Genomic DNA, 25,790 nt, shown 5'->3' on the forward strand with positions numbered 1-25,790 from the left:
GTCATCCCTATAGAGGTCGCTGTGGTACAGGGTCGTGTCATCCCTATAGAGGTTGCTGTGGTACAGGGTCGTGTCATCCCTCAGGGGTGACTAACATCACAGAAGACCCCGACTCACCAGGGCTTGTAGTTTAGGGCAGTGGATGGAGAGCTGGGTCAGCGTGCTGTCCGTTATCTGTAGAGAAACGTGCCGGGTCAATGTGGTTTCCAAACCAGAACTGAGCACCAGTCCTGGCTTTGGTGGAGAAGCGCATCTGAGCATGAGAATCAAGTCATTAAACACGCATCTGAAGCACGCTCGGCAGAAGCGTCTCTCTTTACCAGCGGCCTCAGATGGGCCCAGTCCTGGAGCTGCAAAACTTCTCCAGCCTCCCCTCTGGTGCCCCACAGGGGACAAAAAAGGAGTGGGCAAGGAGGGGGCCCCCCTCCTCGAAGGAATCTTCTCTCTGGAGTCATTCTGTCACCAAACACACAAGCTTATTTCTCCCTTAAGTTCCATGAAAAATGAGTCATTAAAAAAAAAAAAATTAGCAAAAGATGGTCTCCCGAACTTCTCTGCTCTAGTTGTCTGATGACAGGATAGCCAGAAGTTCCCACCCCCCACTGCCACAGCCCTCACGGTTTCCATGTCCTGCCACCTACACTGGGGCCCTGAGGAGTCAGACTAGCTGTGCTCGGCCATCCGGGCACTGAGTGCGGGGCCGCCCCGCAGGGCTGTCAGGGAGCCACTTACCAGGCTGCATTCTTCAAGATCCATCTTCTCCAGGGCGCGGCAATTCTGAAAGAGTCCAAGAGACCGCCCCCACCCCCCCACGCCAGTCGGTGGGTGGGGCGACACTCCAGCTTGCCCTGTCCCCGAGTCCTAGCCCAGTGTCCTTGTTCTCTTCCGTTAAGGTGTGTGTCGTGTTCCCGCAGCCACCCTGTGAAGCAGCACTTCTGAGCCACAGGGTGCCCTTTGGGTCACATTTTCTCTGGAAATGAGAATGTGGCTGCCCTGGGCTGTATTCCCTTTGCTCAGCCCAGAAAGGTGCCCACACCTTCCCGGTGGCTCACACCTGTCAGCATGTAACACCAGGTTAGCCGTAGGACGGGTGAAGAAACCAGGCCCATGTTGGAAGGGAGCATTGGGAGGGGGTGTCCAGCCACACTGTGGGTGGGTGGGAGACGTTGTCAAGGCCCCGAGGAGGACAGGGCTTCCGAGCAGCTAGGGGCCCACAGTGGTTGGTGTTTGCAGGGCAGTACTGTAGGAGGCAGCAAGAGGGCAAAGCCCAGCTCAGCAGAGGGAAGGGGCTGAGGGCCAGGCTGGGGTCCATGTGAGGAAGGACACTGGGCATCTCCCACCAGAGAGGAGGCGCCTCTCAGGGTGCTCACACCCGTCCGAGTGAGCATGAGGCCTGGACCCTCTACGGGCTCTACAGGACCTCAGATTTCTGACCAACTGGAAAAAACAAAACACACACTGAGAGCTCTCTTCTACATAAATCGAAAAAAGAAAACCAAATTCGTTGCTGTTGAGTGAATTTCAACTAATAGCGACCCTATAGGACAGAGTAGAACTGCCCCATAGGGTTTCCAAGGAGCGGTTGGTGGATTCGAACTGCCAACCTTTTAGTTAGCAGCCAGGCTCTTAACCACTGTGCCATGGCACCTGTCATTTCTGAAGATAGTTTTTTTGCACACCCCAAAACTACTCCAAGTCACTTTGAATTAGGCAGGTGAATCAGTTTTTATTTATTCATTTATTTAATATATGCCTTACCCGAGCTAGAAGTGTAAAGCCTGCATCAGTCAAATGGGAACATCGGGCAGCCTCCAAAATCCTAGGTGGTGGGGGGATGCAAGGGAGAAAAAGTACCGACTGGTTAACAATGGAAACACGAATTTCATGATGCTCACCCTTGGCTTTGTTCATCTCTTTGACATACGCTTCCTTCTTGTAACAGCTGTCGATGCAAACATTGTCCCTATTGGACAGAACGAGGCTTAGGAAGGAATGTGACTTGTCCTAAAGTCCCACTCTGAAGTGTGGACAGCAGATCTAGAAGTCTTCCCACAATATCAGCATATTTTTTTTTGTTTTTAAATATCTAATTTTTGGTGACTTTGAAAACACAATTAAAACTGACTTCTATTCAACAAAATCATTCTGAGATATAATGCATTTCACAGAATTCCCAGGTATCCTATAGGAAACTAGAAAAGCCAGCGAAAAACAGGTAAATTCTCAATTACCCAGACTTAACAGGGATGGATGCCTAAATAACATTTTTAGGTCAAACACTCCATTATAGCAACAATTTTGACCTCCTTTTTGGCCAGTTTTGATCACTAAGATTCCTTCAGTGAGCAGAAATATCAAAATTATCTAGAATCTTCCCTAACACAACAGTAAGAAAAGTGGGCGGGGGGAAACCTAGAATAGGTAATTCTCATAAGATATGGATGATGTCAGTGAAAATGGTGGAGTAGGGGACTCCAAAAGTCTGTCCCACCACAAAAGCAACGAATAAGCTGGCAAAAACTGTCAGAATCCACTTTTTTGGAACTCTAGAATTCAATCAAAAGTTTACAACAACTAGGGGAACACTTAATCACAAAACAAAACAAACACCTGAGTCTTGGTCAGAGAACTTTGTGGTGTTTTAACTCTACCCTGCTACCATTCCCTACTCCCCAGCTCTGTGGCAACCCTGAAGACAAGGCTGCATTCTTGGTACAGGTTCCTAGTGCCAGAGGGAGCAATAGGGACCTTATGTTCAAAATATTGTGGTTATTTGTTTTGACCTGTCTGGTCACTCTCTAAAGGACCAGCGGAAAGGGTCTGCCTTTATTTTGACTCGGAACTCTGCCAGGGTTGGCTTCAAAGGCAACTGTATTAGCCACTGTCACCTGAGGCAGGGATAACAACTGGGACAAATAATAGATGAACCAAAACCTGTGAAGAAAGGTTAAGAAATGAGATGACTTAGGGGAGGAGGGCCTTGAAAGGCTCCTGCATATTCTTTGGAATTTAGAAGGCCACACACATATCCAGGGTTGGGCTCATGCTGAAAAAATAACAGAAGGTCCTAAGTAATCACTGCTGGATGACCTCCAGGCTCTGCTCAAGCAGAAGTGAAGGATAAAGCAGGGCTGTAAACTGCCTGGCTGAGGACTGGAAGGCATGCACCAACACACACACACAGAGATTAACTGCAAAGACTGGAGACTTTTTTTGGTTCCAGGAGTTTAAGAAAATCTCTGTTAAATCACTAGCTCACCACCAAGCTAATGGGACAGAGATTTCAGTGGCCACACACAAAAAATAGAATTTTAAAAATTAGTATAGACAAGTCACTAAACAAACAACGACTAACAAATAGCAAGAAAAACCTTGCGGAAAGGGAAGAATCTGATTCCCACAGTTACCATATTATAATAATCAAAATGTCCAGTTTTCAACAAAAATTATGAGGCATGCAAAGAAATAAGAAAGTATGGCCTATTGTGGAGTAAAGAATCTAGTTTCATCCTAAGAAAGGTGGCCTTTGTCTTTGGCTCCAGAGAAATAACCCTTAAAATAACTGAGGACTTCCAGACCATACCTGAGAATTTGTGCTGGCAAGTTGGGGCTGGCTAGACCAGAAAAGACTCACTTGGGAGGTTGATACCAACTAGCCTCGGGAGGCATGATTTAGCCTATCATGCAGGACTGGTGGATAAAAGTCTCGAACACCTAGGCTCAGAGAGCTTCCTGGCTGATGAGGACATCTGCTCTCAAGAGGGTAGCACATCCCTTGGGACATAGAAGCTCCATGTTGGGAACCCTCCCAGACCTTACCCTATGAGTCTCTTCCTTTGTATCCTTTTTGATTATATCTGTAGTCACAAGTATGTTGTCTTAGGCTGGGTTCTCCAGAAAAGCAAAACTAGTGAAGCATGTGTATATAGAGAGCGAGAAAGAGAGGGTGACTTATACCCAGGAAATGGCTCACACGGTTGTAGAGGCTGTAAAGTCCCAAACCTGTGGGTCAGGTTGGAGGCTTCTCCTGACATGTAGCTGCAGGGCTGATGAGTCCCAAGATCAGCAGGTAAGACAGCAGGCCGCTGGTTCACAGGCTGCAAAGGATGACGAATCCCAAGATCAGCAAGTAAGACGGCAGGCTACTGGCTCACAGGCTGCAGAGGCTGATGAATCCCAAGACTGCAGGTAAGCTGTTACCTCAAGTTCCAAGAACCGAAGGTCAATTGCAGGATCCAGAGCAAGCAAAGCCAGTGAGCTTCACCAAAAAGTCCACATATATAGGATGCAGCCCACACCCCCAGAAAAACTCCCTTTCAACTGACTGCCTGCTCATAGCAGATTTTATCATGGAGGTGATTACATTATATCAGATCTCATTCTGTAGGTGATCACATCATTGCATAGCTGCCAAACTACATCACAACTGCTAAACCACTGAGAATCATGGCCCAGCCAAGTGGACAGACAACCTTAACCATCACAGTATATCTGTAGCCATAAATACGGTATAATCTCTGTGAATCCTGTGAGTTGTTCCAGCAAATTATCAAACCCAAAAGACGATGGGAGCCAGCAGGTCAGAAAGTAAGGATGTCACGTGGATTGCTGAGCTTGCAGTTGACATCCTGAAGGGGTAGTGAGAAAGCAGCCCCAAATTTGTGGCCAGCAGGTCAGAAAGTTGTGGTGTCACGTGGACTCCCCAAACTTGCAGCTCACGTCTGCCTATTTGGCAATCTGAAGGATGGTGTCCTTTTCAAAACTTATTTATTTTTTAATAATATTTTATTGTGTTTTCAGTGAAAGTTTACACAGTAATTTAGGTTCCCATTTAACAATTTCTACACAAACCATTCACTGACATTTGTTACATCTTTCATGATGTGTCAACATTCTCTTTAAGTGTGTTCTGCTCCTTCCAGTTCCAGTTCTCTGGTTTCCCTGCCCCTTAACTTCTCTTCTTTGCTTTAGAGAAACTGTTGACCTTTTGGTCTCATTTGGATGGTTTTTTAATGGAGAACCATACTCATGGGTAATATCCTTTATTTTGCTAAAAGGTGACCAAGGGGATAGTTTCAGTTCAAGGTATAAGGAGTATCTCAGGGTGATAGTCTCAGGGAATCTGAGTGCTGTTCCACGTTTTTTTCCTGTTCTATCAGGGTCTGTCTGTTGTGGCCCTGATCAGCACAGTTGGTAGTGGTACTGGACACTACCTACCTAGTTCTTCTGGTCTCAGTTTAGATGATGCCACAGCTCATGTAGGCTACTAGCCCTGTATACTAGTTTCTTCTCTGAGACTATGGTTTCCTTCTTTCTCTTTTGCTCCTGATGAGTAGAGACCAACAGTTGTATCTTAGATGGCTGCTCGCAACCTTTTAAGACCCCAGATGCTACTCAACTCACCTCACCAGGAGGCAGAACATGAACGTAGTGAACTCTATTATGCCAATTGACTGAGTTGTCCCATGAGACTAAGGTCCTAAGCCTTCAAACCCAGAAAACCAATCTCTGAAGGTGTTTGGTTATGTCTGAGAAGTATCTCTAACTGTAAACTTGTGAGCTCTGACCTAGCTTTTAATATGCTGTTGAATTCTGTTTGCTGGTGTTTTATGGAGGATTTTTTACATCTATATTCATAAGGGATATTGGCCTGTAGTTTTTTCTTGTGGTGTCTTGTTTTTGTATCAGGGTTGTGTTTGTTTCATAGAATCAGTTAGGGAGTATTCCTTCCTTCTCTATCTTCTGGAAGAGTTTTAACAGGATTGGGTGTCAATTCTTCTTTAAATGCTTGGTATAATTCCCCAGTGAAGTCATCTGGTCCAGGACTTTGCTGTTGTTGTTAGGAGGTTTTTGATCACTGATTCAATCTCTTTACTTATTATAGGTCTGTTGAGATTTTCTATTTCCTCTCATGTCAGTTTTGGTAGGTTGTGGGCTTCAAAGACTTTGCTCATTTCATCTAGGTTATGGAGCCCTGGTGGCGCAGTGGTTAAGAGCTACAGCTGCTAACCAAAAGGTCAGCAGTTCAAATCCACCAGCCACTCCTTGGAAACCCTATAGGGCAGTTCTACTCTGTTCTATAGGGTCACTATGAGTCAGAATCAACTCGACGGCAACAGGTTTGGTTTTATGCAGTTTGTAGCCATATAGTTAATAATATTCTGTCATAATTCTCTTTATTTCTGTCAGGTCAGTTATAATGTCTCCTCTCTTATTTCTCATTTTGGCTATTTGCATCTTTTTTTACTTTTGTCAGTCTAGCTAAAAGTTTGTCAATTTTATTGATTTTTCAAAGAGCCAACTTCTGGCTTTGTTGATTCTCCATTGTTTTTCTGTTTGGGATTTTATTTCTGCTCTGATCCTTGTTATTTCCTTTCTTCTGGAAGGTTTAGGGTTAGTTTGCTCTTGTCTTTCTAGTTCTTCAAGTTATCAAGTTAGGCTGTTGATTTGAGATTTTTTCTTTTTTCATGTAGGCATTTATTTCCATAAGTTTCCCTCTGAGAACTGCCTCTACTGTATCCTGTAATTTTTGGTATGTTGTGCTTTCATTTTCATTTGACTCTAAGAAACCTGTGGTTTCTCTTTTGATTTCTTCCTTGACCCATTGGTAGTTTAACAGTGTGCCGTTTAATTTCCATATGTTTGTGCATTTTCCAGTTTTTTTCCCGATATTTCCAGCTTTACTTCTTTGTAGTCAGAGACAATAATTTGTATGATTTCAATCTTTTAAAATTCATCTAGACTTGCTTTGTGACTCAACATGTGGTCTATCCTGGAGAATGATCCATGGGTACTGGGGTAGAATGTATGACACTCTAATATTGTATGCATATGTATTTGTGATTGTTAAATCTTCTTGATTAACTGACCCTTTTATCACTATATAATGTCCATTTTTATCTCTTCTCACATATTTTCTCTTAAAGTGTACGTTGTCTGATATTGCCACCCCAGCTCTCCTTTGGTTATTATTTGCATGGATTATTTTTTCCATCCTTTCACTTTCAACCTATTTGTGTTTTTGGGTCTAAGGTGTGTCTCTTGTAAACAGCATATAGTTGGATCATGGTTTTTATCCATTCTGCCACGCTCTGCCTTCTGATTGGAGCATTTAGTCCATTTACATTCATTGTAATTACTGATAAGAAGTGACTTATTTCTGCCATTTTGTTGTTTTTTGTGTGTCTTAAGCCTTCCTTGTCTTTGTCCTTTACTACTGCTTGCTTGTGTGGTTTTTTGTTTGTTTATTGTAGTGAATTATTTTGGTTCCCTTCTCCTTTCTTTTTGTGTATATATTTCAGATATTTTCTTAGTGGTTACCATGAATACTACCATTTAACAGCTTGTATTTATAACATCCTAGAGTAAGGAGCCCTAGTGTCCGAGTGGTTAAGCAGCTCGGCTGCTAACCAAAAGGTCAGCAGTTCAGATTCACCAGCTACTCCTTGGAAACCCTATGGAGGCAGTTCTACTCTGTCTTATGGGGTCGCTATGAGTTGGAATCAACTTGACGGCAACAGGTTTGTTTAGGGTAAGTTGGTACCAACTTAATTTCAGTAATATACAAGAAATTCTATAACTATACCATTCTTCTCCCCCTCCATTTTGCTGTTGTTATCACTAATTACATCTTTATATTTCATGTGCCCTGTAACATAATTTTATCCTTGCTTTTTACATATTTATCATTAAAAAGCATGAAGGACAAAACAATTACAATTATCAAGCATGAATGCCTTATTACTAACCCTGATACTTGTGCATACGTTTCTCTTTATTAGAGCTCTTTCTTTTTAAATATGGCTTTGAATTACTTCCTAGTATCTTTTCCCTTCCACTCTGCAGAACTCCCATTAGTATTTTTTGTAGGGGTTGGTCTTGTGGATATAAACTCTCTCAGCTTCTGTTTATCGGGGAATGTCTTAATTTCACCCTCATTCTCATTCTCGAAGGATAGTTTTACTGGGTATAGTATTCTTGGTTGACTTTTATTTTTCTTTTAGCACTTTAAATGTACCATTCCTTTGCGTTCTGGCTTTCAATGTTTCTGAGGAGAAACTGGCACTTAATCTTATTGGGGATCCATTTTATGTGATTGCTTCTCTCTCACTACTTTTTAAGGATTCTTTCTTTATCCTTACCTTTTCACAGCCTGATTATGATGTGTCTTGGTGTAGCTCTCTTTAGTTTTATCCTGCCTGGAGCTCTTTGAGCTTCTTGGATTTGTAGATTCATGTCCTTTGTCAGATTGGGTAAATTTTCTCTCATTATTTCTTCAGATACTCTTTCTGTCCCTTTCTCTCATCTTCTTCTGGAATTCCCATGATGTATATATTAGTTTTCTTGATGTTGTCCCATAATTCCATTAAATTGTGCTCAGTCTCTTTGAGCCTCCATTCTTGTTGCTCTTCAGCTTCTGCGATTTTAACTATTTTATCTTCTAATTTGCTGTTTCTTTCTTCTGCCTGATTAATCTGTTATTAAATCCTTCCATCATGCTTCTCATTTGTTATTGTCCCATTCATTTGTGATATTTCTGTTCAGTTTATCTTTATGTCTTTTTTTAATCTTCATTTTATTCTTGCATTGTTTTCCTTATTCCTTTTATATCTTTGTCTGTTTTCCCTTAACTCTTTAATTATGTTTAACATTGTATTATATTCTTCCATTCTTTTCATTATTCGGTCTTCCACAGATGCACTTTCACTCCTTTTATCATGTTCTTTGTATGGGCGGTTGTTTCTCTTTTCTTTGTGTGTCTTGTGATTTTTTGTTGGGAAACTGGAATTTTCAAAAGTATTAACTTTCTCAGTTCTGCTCAGTATTTGGTGTTTTTGCCTGTACTACTTTCTGCAAAAAAAATACTCTCAGGCAGGCAGAGCCTTCAGCCTTTGCTCACCATTTCCTCCCCCTCTTTGTGATAGCTCCTTCTCCCTTCTGGGTTTAACTAGGATTCAAACGTTTCAGATATTAGATTTCAAATTTCAATGCCTCCCAAACACACTAGAAACACACTGTGGTCCATCTGTCCACCAGCGGGCACTGCCATTCAGGTGATATACTGAGCACTAATCAGTCTCTCAACCTGGGGGCACAGTCCCCTCTCTCTAGTTATTACTCCCTTCCCTTCTCTGTTTCTGTAACCATTTTTCAGTCAGAAAACCCACATTCAGCAAGGCCCCTTCAGGGCCGGGTGTTGCCCTCTGGTTATGCCTGAGGCTTTCTTCCCTGCTCTGTTGGGGCTACTTATATCTGAGCTGGCATGCAGGTGAAGCACAGGCAAAGTTTCCTCCGTTTCAGGAGGAGGAGTCAATCCCCACATTTTGAGGACTAGATTCATGTTGATTCTTACTGCACATCCATATACTATTTAAAACAAAAAAGAAATTCATAGTAACTGTCTCTGAGGAAGCCTGGACATTAACCTTACTAGACAAAGACTTTAAATCAACTAATATTAAGAACTTGGCCGCTACCCAAAAGGTCTGAAGTTCGAATCCGCCGGCCGCTCCTTGGAAACCCTGTGGGGCAGCTCTACTCTGTCCTATAGGGTTGCTATAAGTCAGAATCAACTTGGCAGAAACGGGTTTGCTTTTTTGTTTTGGAATATAAATATGCTCAAAGAGCTAAGGAAGCCATTTACAAAGTACTAAAGGAAATCATGAGAATGATGTCTTACCAAGAATATCAGTAAGAGACAGAAATTATAAAAAAGAACCAAATAGAAATTTTGGAGCTGAAAAGTACAATAACTGAAATGAAAAACTAGTGGACTGAAACAGCAGATCTGAACAGGAAGAAGAAAGAATCAGTAAACTTGAAAATAGGGCAACTGATTATTTAGTCTGAGGAGAAGAAAAAAGAATAAAGAAAAATAATAGAGCCTAATAAACCTGTGGGATACCATCAAGCATATCAAGATATGCAAAATGAGAGTCCCAGAGGGAGAGCAGAGAGAAAAAGGGGAAGGAGTATTTAAAGAAATAATGAATGAAATTTCCTAAATTTGAAGACATGAATCTACACATCCAAGAAGCTCAAAAAACTCGAAGTAGGATAAACTCAAAGAGATTCACACTAAGACATATTATAATAAAACTATAGAAAACCAAAGAGAATCTTGAGAGCAGAAAGACAGAAAAGACTCATAATATACAATAAATACTCAGTATAATTATTCATCAGAAATCTTGGAGGCCAGAGGCAGTGGGATGACATATTCAAAGTGCTGAAAGAAGAAAAACAAAAACAAAAAACTGTTCACCAGGAATTCTATATCTGGAGACATTCTTTGCAGCGTCACCGTGGACTCCTGCTTCAACAGTGCTTGAATGGAACCTGGCGCTTGCCAACCTTCCCTCAACTGGCTGCTCCCAGCCAGCCTTCCACCACCTCCTCACAACAGCACCCTCGGACGTGCCAAGGCCACCTCCGCTCCAGTGCCTCACAGCTGCTCCTGCCTCTCCTCAACCGCCACCATGATGACCGTATCCCCCTTGCAAGTACACCAGAACTATAATCAGGACTCGGAGGCCGCCATCAACTGCCAGATCCACCTGGAGCTCTACACCTCCTATGTCTACTTGTCCACGTCTTACTACTGCAACTGTGATGATGGGGCTCTGAAGATTTTTGCCAAATATTTTTTTCACCAATCTCACGAGGTGAGGGACCATGCTGAGAAGCTGATGAAGCTGCAGAACCAACGAGGTGGCAGAGTCTTCCGTCAGGATATCAAGAAACCAGACTGTGATGACTGGGAGAGCAGGCTGAATGCAATGGAGTGTGCGTTACACTTGGAAAAAAGCGTGAATCAGTCACTACTGAACCGCACAAACTGGCCACTGACAAGAATGACCCCTATTTGTGTGACTTCACTGAGACTCATTACCTACACGAGCAGGTGAAATCCATCAAAGAACTGGGTGACTATGTAACCAACTTGCGCAAGATGGGAGCCCCGGAATCTGTCCTGGCAGAGTATCTCGTTGAGACGCACACCCTGGGAGACAGTGATGGAGACAGCTAAGCTTTAGCCTGGCTTCCCCATAGCCACAGGGGTGACTTCCGTGTCACCGGGACAGCGCATGCATGCAGGGTTTACCTTACCTTTTCTATAAATTGTACCGAAACATCCACTTAAGTTCTTTCATTCCTTCAAATAAAGTAATTTTGTTCCCCCACCCCCCCAAAAAAATTCTATGTCTAGCAAAACTATCCTTAAAAATGACATTGCTAAACAAATGCAGAAGGCACGTGTTCTTTGCATAAATATATGGTATATGAAATGTCCCAAACAGGCAAATCAATAGGGGCAGAAAAGAGATTACTGGTTGCCTAAGAAAAACCAAAACCCATTGCTGTTGACTTGATCCCAGCCCATAGGGTTTCCAAGGCTGTAAATCTTTACGGAAGCAGACTGCCACATCTTTCTCCTGAGGAGTGGCTGGTGGGTTCCAACCATCGACCTTTTGGTTAGCAGCCGAGGGCTTACACCACTGTGCCACCAGGCCCTCTCCAGTGGTTGCCAAGGGCTGGCATTTCAGCTTATCTGAATCCACAATCAACACGCATGGAAGCAGCAGTTAAGAAATCAAATGATGTGTTGCACTGGGCAAGCCTGCTGCAAAAGACCTCTTTAAAGTATAAAAAAGCCAATATGTCACTTTGAGGACTAAGGTGCACCTGACCCAAGCCATGGCATTTTCAATCACCTCATATGTGTGTGAAAGCTGGACAATGAATAAGGAAGACCGAAGAAGAATTGATGCCTTTGAATTATGGTGTTGGTGAAGAATACTGACTATATCATGGACTGCCAGAAGAACGAACAAATCTGTCTTGGAAGAAGCACAGCCAGAATTCTCCTTAGACAGGAGGATGGTGAGACTTCGTCTCACATACTTTGGACATTATCAGAAGGGATCAGTCCCTGGAGAAAGACATCACTCTTGGTGGTAAAGTAGAGGGTCAGCAAAAGAGAGGAAGACCCTCAATGAGATGGACTGACACAGCGGCTGCAGCAAGGAGCTCAAGCATAACAAGGATTGTGAGGATGGTGCAGGACCAGGCAGTGTTTTGTTCTGCTATACACTGGGTTGCTATGAGTTGGAACCAACTCGATGGCACCTAACTACAACAGGGCCTGGGGAAAGAGGGGAATGAGAAGTGACTGCTTAATGGGTAAGAACTTCCTTTTTGAGGTGATGAAAATGTTCTGCAATTAGACAGTGGGGATGATAGCACAATATTGTGAATATACTTAAAGCCACTGAATTGTACAATTTAAAATAGTTAAAATGGTTAATTTTATATAAATTCTATCTAAAAAAACCAGTATGTAACTGGCATACATATGAGAAAAAATCAGTTTTACTGCTGAGTAAAGAATAAGAAAACAAGTAGTTTCTTTCCTGCTTCTTGTATATGGGTTAAGACTATTGGCCCAGCAGATAAACCCTACTGGTTTGAATTGTAGTTTTACTTCTTACTCATCATATGACCCAAGATAAGTTATGTAATTTTATGTGAACCTCAGTTTGTCCTCTGTGAAACAGAGGAGAATGAAAGTACCAAACTCAGGAGACACAGTGAGGATTAAATGAAACAACGCTGATCAAGGGCCAAGCCCAGGGCCTGAACAGACATGAGCATGACCGATGTTGATTATTATTAGTACTGTTCTTCCTGTTAAAGTTTTATATTCACAGCTACTAAAGACGTGATGTCTCTTGGCGGTGCAAATGGCTAACATGCTACTGAGCGAAAGGACGGAGGTGCGAGTCCACCCAGAGGTGCCTCTGAAGAAAGGCCTGGTGATCTACTTCTGAAAAATCAGCCACTGAAAACCCTGGGGAGCACAGTTCTACTCTGACACACATGGGGTCGCCATGAGTTGGAACTGACTTGGTGTAACAGGAACTAGATACGATAACTTATCCAGAGAATCGGAAAATCAATCACTATTGGTTAAAACAAATTTTTTTCTTCCTGCTAGGGGGGGAGATGATAAATATGAAGGCAGTCATGACTTTTCCTCCTTTTCTGCTCATTTAGCAGTAGGTTTAGAGGAGAAACTAGTGATACGTGGATGTGGGCCAATCACTCTGTTCAACGAGGGCTATCAGATCACACCGATGCGCAGTGTAATCCAGGATGAGGCATGCAGGTGGATTAATGTACGAAATCCATCAAGAAATTAAGGCTCAGATTCACTGGGGGGGAATACTGTACTAATCTCTGGGTCCAGCCCTAAATGAACTTCCCCCACCCCCAACAAAAGCTAGCCACCACCACCATCACCTATGCCACTTGCTGGCAAGCCTTTCCTCTCCTGCATATCCTTCAAGGCCACCTCCTCCTGCATATCCTTCAAGGCCACCTCCTCCTGCAGATCCTTCAAGGCCACCTCCTCCTGCATATCCTTCAAGGCCACATCCTCCTGCAGAAAGCCCTTCTGGTTAGCCCAGCCACACTCCAAGTCCAGCCAAGCTATGAGCAGTGAAGGGAAAGGCCTGGCGTACTCACTGAAGTCTCGGGCAGTTCAGACCCAGGGCCGTGAGAGAAGCGTCCGTGAGGTTGCTGCACCCAGAAACGCAGAGAGCCTGCAACCGGTGGCAGCCCCTGCAAATCTGCACTACACCTTCATCTGTGATGTGCTGGGGGAAAAACACCACAGGAATAAAACCGTCAGTTCTGAAACAGGAGCAGAAAAATGGGATCTACTGTGGTCAATTCGTTTTGGCTGCCATTACCTGGCATTTTATCCTAATAATTTACACACAATAAAGTAGGGGGCAGAGATGTCTCCGTGCCACCTTGGAACAACTTGAAAATATTCCAGCATTACTAAGGAAAAGTGAAAACTTAAGATTTCATTGCCCTCCCCTGACCCTGAGTGTCAACAAAACAGATACAGAGTTTTTGGAGGGGGGGGGGAACAATCCAAAAAATTATGTTAAAAATCAGATGAAATTAAGATCTCGTGAAGACTTGCGTAGCTAAGTGGCATATTATCTTTTGTTTCAATTTTTCTACAAATTAATGCTCTAGATATCCACCATATAAAAAATATTTATAATACTATATTTTTTATTACATTATTTACAAAATATAATTATTTCCTCATATTTTGGAAAATAGTAAAATTAAATCAATCACTAAATTATTGATAAATGGCTTAGAATTCTATTAACTTAGCCATGAAGGGTCAAAATAATACTTAAATATACTAATTCATATAGAAATTATATCTCAAGCCATCCGCCACCGCCATCTTACACGCAGTTCAAGGTCCTGTTTTTGAACAGAGCAGGTCGATAAGGGCAAAATTTGTCCAGGAAACAGTTTCTCTATTCTCACTCACCATCAGGGAATCTAAACATTCACGAGTTATTAATTAAAAGCTGAATGCAAGGAATTTTCTCTTGCCTTTCTGAAAATCTTCGTTCCCCTTGAGAAGCCCAGTAGGATGTAGCATATGTGCTTTTCCATGATCGATATTTACAATAACAATGAAGAAGGAGCAACAGTCTCTCACAGGCTAACGCTCTTTGCTTTAGCATACACCCTTTACTTGTCAAAGCATTTTCACGTCTGTTATATCATGTTTGGGGCCCTGGTGGTGCAGTGGTTACGAGCTTGGCTGCTAACCAAAAGGTCGGCAGTTCGAATCCACCAGCCACTCCGTGGAAACCCTATGGGGGCAGTTCTACTCTGTCCCATAGAGTTGCTATGCGTCGGAATTGACTCGACGACAATAGGTTTGGTTTTTTCATTTTTAGCCACTGAGAAAATGTGAGAGGTATCATTATCCTCAATTTATAAGTGGAAAAAAAAAGACCTTGAGACCTTGTCATGAATTGTCCAAGTCTTACAACTAGTTAGTGGCTACTTCAGTACATTCTTGACATCTTTCCTAACACTGGTTAAAAACACCAAGACCCCAATCTACATTATTTTTAGGGGAAATGTCAGAGGCTTGGTGCTGAGTGTAATGCCTTTTTGTTGTTGTTCTTTCATCCCGTGGCAGATTACTGGGTCATCTAAGGGCACAGAGTAAGAGGTGGGTGTGGTGAGTGTGGCCACTCCCACGACGTCACCTGCCTGGGGTGCTCACAGCGGTGCCCAGAGCAGACTCCCGAGGGAGAGAACACAGAATAGGACGGCGCTCACAGAAAAGGCATGCTACTTACTGAGCAGGATTGTAAGTTCAGGCTCACAAGCTCGTGGCAGTAATTCTGAATGTGTTTCAGGGCTTCGTCTTCTAACTAAGCGAACAGAGTAAACAGAAGAGAAATGCAATCTGGGTGAGGGATATGTGACAGCCAAGTTCCCTGGTGAAGTCCCCACACCTCACCCATGAGATGAACGCAGCCGTGTTGACCCCTTGGTACCTGAGTGCAGCCCCTCAGAAGCAGTGCTTTCAGGCCTCGACAGCCTCGCACCAGTGCCTCGATGCCGTCCTTTGTGATCTGATCACACCAAGAGAGATTCAGGTACTCCAGGTTTCGGCAGCCCTCACTGAGACAACAAAAACAAAACAAAATCACCCACGTGCAGTCTATCCTGTAGAGTTCATTACTGACTTTGAGTTCAGTACATCATGAGTAATTCAGGGGGAAGAGCACCCACATGACCTGTCCGAGTTGCCCACTTCCTGCTCCAATGGGACCATCAGGAAGGTTCCATACACCCCAGAATATTCACAGTTTGGTGAATTATTTCTCTTCACCACAAACAGCGGGCACACGTACCTGATGCCCTTTAAGGAGCTGTTTGTAATGGACACACAGGAGGTCAGGTCCAGGTGTTTCAGCTTGGAACAGAATCTGCTGAGGCTGTAACATGTGCTGTAAAACAGCAGACAAACTAAAGATATTTTCAACCACGTTTCTTTCCCTTCACTCTCCCTGTGGCTATCTAGTCACCAAACTAATCCACACTACTTACCTGTCAGTGATTTTTGTGCATCCATTGAGGTTTAAATGTTCAATGTTTTGGCAGTTCTGTGCAAAGGTCCTAAAATGAGAAGACATTTTTAAAACTCCCTCAGGAGTGATGCAAGGTGCTGGGCAGGCACTAGAGGGCATGTGTCCACACCCAGAACAGTGGTTCTCAAACCTTAATGAACATGCAGATCATCTGGGGCTCCTGTCACAGTGCAGATTCTGATAGCAGATCTGGTGCAGGATGCTTTTCTAAGCAGCTCCCAGGTGACCCAGTGCTGCTAGCCCAGGCCCCTCACTCAGAGAAGCAAGGCTCTAGACTGACTACCTAGGTCCTGACTCTCCTTTACCCACATCTTGCTGAGTCGTCTGAGAACTGAGGCCTCGCTCCCTGTTCCTTTCTACAGAAAAATTATTTTGAAGTGAGAGGGCCAAATCTTTCTTGTACTGTGCCATGCTGTCACTTGGTTACCATGGAGACTTTCTAGAGAATCCATCTCTGGCCAGTGATATGGGACAGTAGTTGATCAACATCAAGATGCATACATTTACTGGTGAGGACATGGAGGTAAGAAGGGCACCTTTCTCAATGATTGTTTGGTAGTAAGGCCAGAAGCAGAAAATCAAACGTTCCCTACTTGCCACTCACTGATTAGCATACTCAGCAAGGGCTGGCTGATGCCATCTGCATCTTCCTGAAATGCAGCTAGCATATCTGATAGGATCAATCCTGATTCTACTGTGTGTTATTCAAAAGCCTCCAAAATCTGTCCTTAGACCACCCTGTCACCCTTGTCTGCTCCTTCTGCTCTGTGCGGTGCAGGGAGGGGAGCCAAGGTGGAGCCTGGTGGACTCCTTGTGTTGAGGAGATGCAGCTACCTAGAAAGATCAAGGCAGCTAGAATTAGCAAAGGAGAATGCTGGAGCGGAGAGAACTGCACAGACAGAGAGCTCCAGAGATCTGCAGAGTGTCTCCTCAAGAGTTCAGCAGAGTACTGATTAGTGCATGCATGTGAGAAAACTACTCAAGGCCGGGGAAAGAACCAACCAAAAGCGTTAGAGGGAACAACAGCCAGAGCTCACTCAAGGTCAGGAACAGTGCCGAACCCCACCAATCAAGAGTGAAAAACCTCGTAATTCATGGGGCACTGGGTAGGGCACTTAATAGAGTCTTGGTTCAGGAGTGGTGCACAATTCTCCCTAGACTCAACACTGCTTTGGTCCCATCTAACAAATCTTAAAAGCAAAACCTGTAGGGAATTATTCCTAAGTAAGTTAACTGCATCCCAGAACAAAACTCAAGAATACTGATGTTGATGTTAGGTCCTATCAAGTCAGTTCCGACTCACAGCAACCCTGTGTACAACAGAACCAAACACTGCTTGGTTGTGTGCCATCCTCACAATTGTTGTTATGCCTGAGTTCACTGTTGTGGCCCCTGTGTCAATCCATCTCATGGAGGGTCTTCCTCTTTTTCACTGACCCTCTACCCAAGCATGATGTCTTTCTCCAGGGAGTAGTCCCTCCTAATAACATCTCCAAAGTATGTGAGACAAAGTGTTACCATTCTTGCTTCTAAAGAGCATTCTGACTGTACTTCTTCCAAGACAGATTTGTTCATTTTTCTGGCAGTTCAGGTATAGTCAATATTCTTCACCAACACTATAATTCAAAGATGTAAATTCTTCTTTGGTCTTCCTAATATTCATCACCCAACAAAGTAAACTTCACAATGTCAGGCATCAAACCAAAAATTAATGTGCACGCACCAAGAAGAAGGAGAATACATCCATAACGAGGGCAACACTCAATCTATCGATCCAGAACTGACAGATGTTAAAAAGAGCAGACAAGGCCATTAAAAGTTATTATAACCGTGTTCCATAAAATATAGTTCTGTGAAGCCAGAGTAAAGATTAAGCATGTTATGTAGGGACATGGGAGATATAAAAAAGATCCAAATTGAACTTTTAGATATGAAAACCACAATGGCTAAGATGAAATCTTACTAGATGGGATTAACGGCCAACTAGACATTGTAGAAGAAAAGGTTAGTGAACTTGAAGACATAGCAATAAACTATCCAAAAGGAAATGCAGAGAGAGGTAGAAAAAGAAGAGAACATCACTGAACTGTGGGACAACAGCAAGTAACATACGTATAAACGTACCATATTTTTACCCAAATAACACTCAGTCTTCTACGTTTGTTTGCCAACTGAGCCTTCTCACTGCAAGGTATTTTCATAAGTGTGCTATACTTTTTTTTTTTTAACAGCGACACGTGAAAAATAATTGGTGGAGTGGTGCTTATGAAAATACTCACGGGGGGAAGGGTGTAGTTGGCAAACAAATGTAGAAGGCACATATTATTTGCATAAAAATACAGTAATTAGACTCTCCAAAGAAGAGGAGATGGGGGAGGAGAGGAAGAGAAAAAATATCTGAATAATGGCCAAAAGTTTTATAAATCTCATGAAAACTATAAACACACAGATCCAAGAAACTCAATCTCCAAGTATGAGAAAAATGAAGAAAACTACACAAAGGCACAATCATAATCAGTTTGCTCAAAATTAATGATAAGGAGATAATCTTTTAAAAAGTCAGAGTAAAAAGGCATGTTTTGTACAGAGCAACAAAGAAGGATGAGAGCAGATTTCTCACTGGCAACAATCAAACAAGAAGACAATGGGGCAACATCTTTAATACTGAAGTTTAAAAAAAAACTGTCAACATAAAATTCTATACTCAGTGAAAATATCTTTCAAAAATGCAGGAAAAATAAAGACTTTTTCAGACATAAAAAACCTGAAAGAATTCATCACCAGCAGATCCACACTATAAGAAGTATTTAAAAAAAAAAAAAAAAAAAAAAAAAGTTCTTCAGGCAAAAAGAAAAAGATACCAGGAGAAAATATGTTATCTATACAAAGAAATGAGGAATACTGGAAATGGTACCTACGTGGGTATGTAGGATTTTTTAGTTACTATTTAAATCTCTTCAAAAATATTTGACTTTGAAAACAAATACACTAAAAGTCTAGTGTGGAGTTCGTAACATATGCAGAACTAAAAGTGTACGACAACAATAGCATAAAGGCTGAGCAGGCAGCAATGGAAGTGAGATGGTATAATCTCAAGGTAGACTGTGGTAAGTTACAGATGCACACTGTAAACCCTAGGAGTCCATGCATAGTGCAGATGGTTAAGCACTCAACTTCTAACCAAAAGGTTGATGGTTTAAACCCCCCAAGTGCCTTGGAAGAAAGACCTGGCAATCTGCTTCTGAAAGGTCACAGCCTTGAAACCTAAACTAACCACTAAAATTACAAAACAAAGAGTTACAGCTCATAATTCCAAAAAAAAAAAATATGAAATGAAAGCACAAAAATACTCAGTTAATTCAAAAGAAGATGGAAAAAGGGAAGAAAAGAATGTACAGGAGAAATAGAACACAAACAGCAAGATAGATTTAAACACTCTTGTTGCTGTTGTTAACTGCTGTCAATAATCACATTAAATATAAGTGGTCTGAACACCAAATTTAAAAGGCAGACTTGTCAGACTGGTTAAAAAGGCAAAACTCAACCATACGCTAATAACAAGAAACAAACTTTAAATATAAAGTTAAAAGTAAAAGGATGGAAAGAAAAAGATATACTGTGCTAACACTAATCAAAAGAAAGCTGGAGTGGCTATATTAATACTAGACAAAGTAGATCTCAGAGCAAAGATACTACGAGAATAAAAGAAGGCCATAGCATAAATGAAATAAAAAAGTGGTCAGTTCATCACAAGGACATAACAATCCTAAATGTTTATATACTGTCTTAGTCATCTAGTACTGCTACAACAGAAATACCACAAGTGGATGGCTTTAACAAAGAGAAATGTATTTCTTCACAGTAAAGTAGGCTAAAAGTCCAAATTCAGGGCATCAGCTCCAGGGGAAGTCTTTCTCTCTGTCGGCCTTCTCATCATTGTTCCCCTAGACGAGGAGCTTCTCCGCACAGGGACCCCGGGTCCAAAGGACAGGCTCTGCTCCTGGCACTGCTTTCTTGGTGGTATGAGGTCCCCAACTCTCTGCTTACTTCCCTTTCCTTTTATCTCTTGAGAGACAAAAGGTGGTGCAGGCTACACCCCAGGGAAACTCCCTTTACATTGGATCAGGGATGTGACCTGGGTAAGGGTGGTATTACAGTCCTACCCTAATCCTCTTATACACAAAATTACAATCACAAAATGGAGGCCAACCACACAATTCTGGGAATCATGGCCCAGCCAAATTGATACACACGTTTTTTGGGGGACATAATTCAAACCATGACATATACCTAGTAACAGCTTAAAAATACATGAAGCACGTTCTACATTCTACTTTGGTGAGTAGCGCCTGCAGTCTTAAAAGCTTGTGAGCGGCCATCTAAGATACTCCACTGGTCTCACCCCGTCTGCAGCAAGGGAGAAGGAAGAAAACCAAGACACAAAGGAAAGATTAGTCCAAAGGACTAATGGACCACCACTACCCCAGCCTCCACCAGACTGAGTCCAGCACAACTAGATAGTGCCCAGCTACCACCACTGACTGCCCTGACAGGGATCACAATAGAGGGTCCCCGACAGAGCTGGAGAAAAATGTAGAACGAAATTCTAACTCACAAAAAAAGACCAGACTTACTGGCCTGGCAGAGACTGGAGAAACCCCAAGAGTATGGCCCTGGACACCCTTATGCCTCAGTACTGAAGTCACTCCTGAGGTTCACCCTTCGGCCAAAGATTAGACAGGCCCATAAAACAAAACGAGACTAAAGCGGCACACCAGCCCAGGGGCAAGGACGAGAGGGCAGGAAAAGACAAGAAAGCCGGTAATGGGGGAACCCAAGGTCGAGAAGGGGAGAGGGTTAACATGTTGTGGGGTTGGCAACCCATGTCACAAAACAATATATGTATTGTTTAATGAGGAAGTTGTTTGCTCTGTAAACCTTCATCTAAAGTACAATAAAAAAAAAAATGGTTGAAATGGCAAAAAAAAAAAAAAAAAATTACATGAAGCAAAAAGTAATCAGATTTCAAGGAGAAACAGACAAATCCATAATTATAGGCATATATTTCATCTCATATCTGATAGAACATATTCAACAGAACAAGCAGACAGAAAATCAGTAAAGGTACAGACAACTTGAACAACACTATCAAACAACTTAATTGACATTTATGTAACACTCTACCCGACAACAGAATACACATTCTTTTCATATTTAACCTCCTACATTTTGTCGTCGTTGTTAGCTGCCATCAAGTCGATTCTGATTCCTGGTAACTCTATGTGTTACAAAATAGAACTGCTCCATAGGGTTTTCTTGGCTGTAATCTTTACAGAAGCAGATCACCAGGGCTTTCTTCTGCAGTACTGCTGGGTGGATCTGAACTGCCAACCTTTAGGTAAGCAGTCGAGCACAAACCGTTCGTGCCACCTGGGGCCTTCAGAATACACATTCTTTTAACGTGCAATTGGAACATTTATTAAGATAGACCATATTATACGCCATAAAACAAGTCTGAATAAAATTAAAAGGATTCAGGTCTGTAAAAATGGCATGGCGGAGGCATCCGACCTCCTCTAACTTCACAAGGGGTAAGGAGAATCAAGATCAACAGCCCAAGGCTGATTGCCATGAGGTGGAGGTCAGACATACCTCCTCTCTCTGCCGTCTTTACCAATTCTGACACCATCTGTCCCTCCCACGGTACTCTCTACTTCTCTGTTGGGTTTGATAATTCACTGCAATGGCCACACACAACTCACAGACCATACTCATGCTTATGGTATTTATTAGGGAAGTAACAGTTTACATTTCAGGTTCAGGAATGCTCAGAATACAGTTCTTCCTATCGTCTTTTCAGTCATGCCCACGGACACCTCTCTCTCTGGCCCTTTGGCCTCTGCTCTGCTTGGGCAAGGGTTACAGAGCTCTATTAGCTCTGCCAATAAGTACGCAGAGGCACCCACTCGGCCAGTAAGCCTCGGCCCGAAGGCGCTCAGCTCTAGCTCCATGGGTTGGCAAACCTAGCTCCATCAAATGCCAGGAGGCACCTTACTCCACCTGCAAGCCTCCTGCCCAAAGGTGCTAAGCTTTCTCATGCCATGGGCCACAAAGTCCACCGCATCGTCTCCTGGTTCTGCTGCCGCCATTTCTCATCGTTTTTGGTGTTCAGCTCGCCCTCTCTGTCTTACATGTTACACCTCCTGCTCTCTGTGTCTCCCTTTAAGCCTAGCAAAGTCGGAAAACTGACCAATCCCCTTTTAGGGTTCTGTACACCTCATTTGCATAGTCCCACCCAGTCATTTGGTGGGAGTTACAAAGACTATTGCTGCTGTTGTTAGGTGCCGTCAAGTCGATTCCAACTCATAGCAACCTCATGTACAACAGAAAGAAACACTGCCTGGTCCTGTGCCATCCTCACAATCGTTGTTATGCTTGAGCAGCCACTGTGTCAGTCCATCTTGTTGATGGTCTTCCTCTTTTGCGCTGACCCTCTACTTTACCAAACATGATGTCCTTCTCCAGGGACTGATCCTTCCTAATAACATGTCCAAAGTATGTGAGACGAGGTCTCACCATCTTTGCTTCTAAAAAGCATTCTGGCTGGACTTCTTCCAAGACAGATTTGTTCATTCTTTTGGCAGTCCATGGTATATTCAATATTCTTCACCAACGCCATAATTCAAAGGCATCAATTCTTCTTCAGTCTTCCGTATTCATTGCCCAGTTTTCACATGCATGAGGCGACTGATAAAACCACGGCTTGAGTCAGGCGCAAGACCAAAGAATACGGCTAGAAGGGCCGTATTTATTAAGGAATTCACTGCACCACAGCCCCCCACCCCCATCCTGGCTCTTCTAGCCATTGGCCCTTTCATACTTGAAGGATTAACTTCCCCTTCCCAATCATTTTACCAGTCCAAAAAGGCCATTAACAACTAATCCTTCAATAGGGTAAAGACTCCTCAGGGTGAAGTTACTCAGGTACTAGCCAGTCAGGTCTGCAGCCGGTATCCACCTGATCTGGTCAGGTTCTCCCAAAGTTCATCCCATCAAACCGTTTCTGGCCTCTGATAAAATTTAACTGAGAGAAGATTATTCCCTTGCTCTGAGCCTCACAAGGTATCAGCATAGCAAAACCTTTAAGGGACTTTAGGTTCAGCCACTGTACTCTAGCCCAGCACTGCCTCCCCCCAGTCCACTATTTCACACTTACAACTCCTACAGTACAGTTTTTACAATCACAGGTAACCCTGTTAACAATCAGCACCATACATGAATCATATAATCCTATCAGCATCACCCCCCACCCTCTCTTCCCCAGACCCATTAGGAAAAGAGGAGTCTATTCAGTGGGGACCCACCCTTGTCCCCCTCTTGTTGAGTGTAAGCACACCCATGAAAGCGTGTAAGCCAGCTACTGCATGCCTTTATCTGCCCCCGTTTTAGACAGCCAATGTTTAAACTGTCCATCCGTATCAAACCAGTACTGAGGAGGCAAGCACGTTCCTTGGCCTTGAAGAATCTTCTGTTCCAGCTGGAATTTTGAGCATCTGCATCCACATTCAAAGTCCAGTCCAGAGCAAGCCATCAAATTGCAGCAATCTACACCAGCTCATGACGTCAAACATCTTTCTCTTCATTCAGCTGGATTCTGGTCAGCTCATCCCCAGCCATCCAAGCTAGGTCATAATGAGTACCAGCTGTAGGCTTGGAGTTCACACACACCTTCCTGCACTTCTGACTAGCCAGCCCTTTCTCTCTATCTCTCATCCCTAGCCCCCATGGGCTAGGGCAAAGGGCACCACCCGTAAGCTCAGGAGTCCACACAGCTCCCTGCATTTCTGACCAGCCAGCTCTTTCTCTCTCTCCTCCCTACCCCATGGCCTAGGTCAATGGATGCCAGTGGAACATGTCCACACTCAGCCTGTCTGTTCACTGCTGCATTTCCTCCACTTTCACTCATCAAATAGGTACAATTTGCCACCTCACGTGAGCCTGCCAACAAGTCCACTTGCTGATCCCAATCGCCTCCCAATTCAGGAAGGGGGTTCTTTTGATGGGCATCTACATGTGCTACTCTAATGCACCATCTAAATTCCCAGAGTGTTTTCCAGGGCCCTGCCCAAATGGCGAATTCCTGGGAATAACCGGGCAGGAGCCACCCGTGACATTCCGCAGGTAACCAAGAATAAGGTGTTGTCGTTAACTACCCCCTCTCTGATCACAATCGAATTAAATTAGAAATCAGTAACATACAGATATCTGAAAAATCTCCAAATATCATGAGTCAAAGAAGAAATCAAAAGGGAAATTAGGAAGCATTTTGAAGTGAATGAAAATGAAAACACAGCATACTAGAATTTGAGGAATGCTGCTAAAGCAGTACCTCAGAGGAAATTTATTGCACTAAACTCCCTCTTTAGTAAAGAAAAAAGTTCTCAAATCAAAGATCTCATCTTGTACCTTAAGAAACTAGAAAAGACCAAATGAAAACCAAAGTAAACAAAAGAAATAATAAAGATCAAAATGCAAATCAATAATACAAAGCAGAAAAATAACAAAAAGAAATCAATAAAACCAAAAGTTGGTTCTATCTGAGAATATCAATAAAATTAATAAACCTCTAGTCAGACTGATAGGGGGTGGGGAAGAAGACGACACGAAGTACCAACACTGAGAATGAGACAGGAGGTATCACTGTAGATTCCAGATAATAAGAGATTATAAACCACTTTATGCCAATAAATTCAAGAACGCAGATGAAATGGATGACTCCCTTGAAAGACACTACCAAAGGTCACTCAAGAAGAAACAGATAACTTGAAGAGTGCTATGTTATTGTTGAGTGCTGTCGAGTCCATTCCGACTCATTGTGACCCTATAGGACAGAGCAGAACTGCCCCATCGAGTTTCCAAGGAGCAGCTGGTGGACTTGAACTGCCAACCTTTTGATTAGCAGCCTGAGCTCTTAACCACTTTGCCACAAGGGCTCCAAAGAGTGCTATACATATAGTAAAGAAATTGAATTTATACTTAAAAACTTTCCCAAAAAGAAACATGCAGGCCCAGATGGCCTCACTGGTGAATTCTACCAAACATTTAAGGAAAAAATAACACAAATTCTACATAAAATCTTCAAGAAAATTGAAGGAGGAAATAGTTCCCAACTCATTCTATGGGGCCAGAATTATCTTGATACCTAAACAAAGACATTACAAGAAAACTATAGAACTACAGTCCTCATGAACATCAGTGTAAAAAATTTTAACAAAATTTTAGCAAACAGAATCCAACAAGACATAAAAGGCATAATACATGATGACTTAAGTGGGGTTTATTCCAGGAATGGAAAGTTGGTTTAACATTCAAAGATCAATCAATGGAGTCCACCATACTAACGAACTAAGAGAAAAACACATGATCATTTACATATATGATATGTACCACTGTATCTCCATTGCCTTGTGGAGTGGGGCCTCAATACGTATTTGCTGAACAACTATCCAACTCCCCCCTTGCAAGAAACACAAAACACCGTGCAGGACGAGAGTACAGGCCAAGGCTGGTTCTAGCTGACTGTGGCTGAAAACTGGAGGGGTAACAAGATTCCTTCGCAGTCATGATTGACCACGCTCATCATTATTTCTCACAGTCATCCGGTCTTCACATGTTTTATATGTAATGTATATAATTATATATATATATATCATATATATATACACACACATATATATCACCAATGTGTGTGTGTGTGTGTGTGTGTGTGTGTGTGTGTGTGTGTGTGTGTGTGTGTGT

At 42.7% G+C, this 25,790-nt stretch overlaps 1 protein-coding gene and 1 pseudogene across 3 annotated transcripts in view; one reads left to right on the plus strand and one right to left on the minus strand.

Annotated features, from left to right (window-relative positions):
* FBXL2 (F-box and leucine rich repeat protein 2) overlaps positions 1-25,790 on the minus strand; it is a 96,264-nt gene that overhangs the window by 5,901 nt on the left and 64,573 nt on the right. For 2 of the 3 annotated variants that reach the window (XM_004377343.2, XM_012555831.2), the window contains 8 exons: positions 15,952-16,020; positions 15,756-15,851; positions 15,396-15,522; positions 15,195-15,269; positions 13,528-13,658; positions 1,759-1,819; positions 733-777; positions 118-174 (listed from right to left, as the gene is read on the minus strand). In XM_004377343.2, coding sequence (XP_004377400.1) covers positions 118-174; positions 733-777; positions 1,759-1,819; positions 13,528-13,658; positions 15,195-15,269; positions 15,396-15,522; positions 15,756-15,851; positions 15,952-16,020 — 661 coding nt within the window. Of the gene's footprint in view, positions 1-117; positions 175-732; positions 778-1,758; positions 1,820-13,527; positions 13,659-15,194; positions 15,270-15,395; positions 15,523-15,755; positions 15,871-15,951; positions 16,021-25,790 lie in introns of those variants that run through there. The other variant, XM_023732241.1, reaches the window with a different exon arrangement.
* On the plus strand, positions 10,479-11,029 carry LOC105756322 (ferritin heavy chain pseudogene; annotated as a pseudogene).

Source organism: Trichechus manatus, unplaced genomic scaffold (assembly GCF_000243295.1).
Source record: "Trichechus manatus latirostris isolate Lorelei unplaced genomic scaffold, TriManLat1.0 scaffold00049, whole genome shotgun sequence".
Classification (NCBI taxonomy): domain Eukaryota; kingdom Metazoa; phylum Chordata; class Mammalia; order Sirenia; family Trichechidae; genus Trichechus; species Trichechus manatus.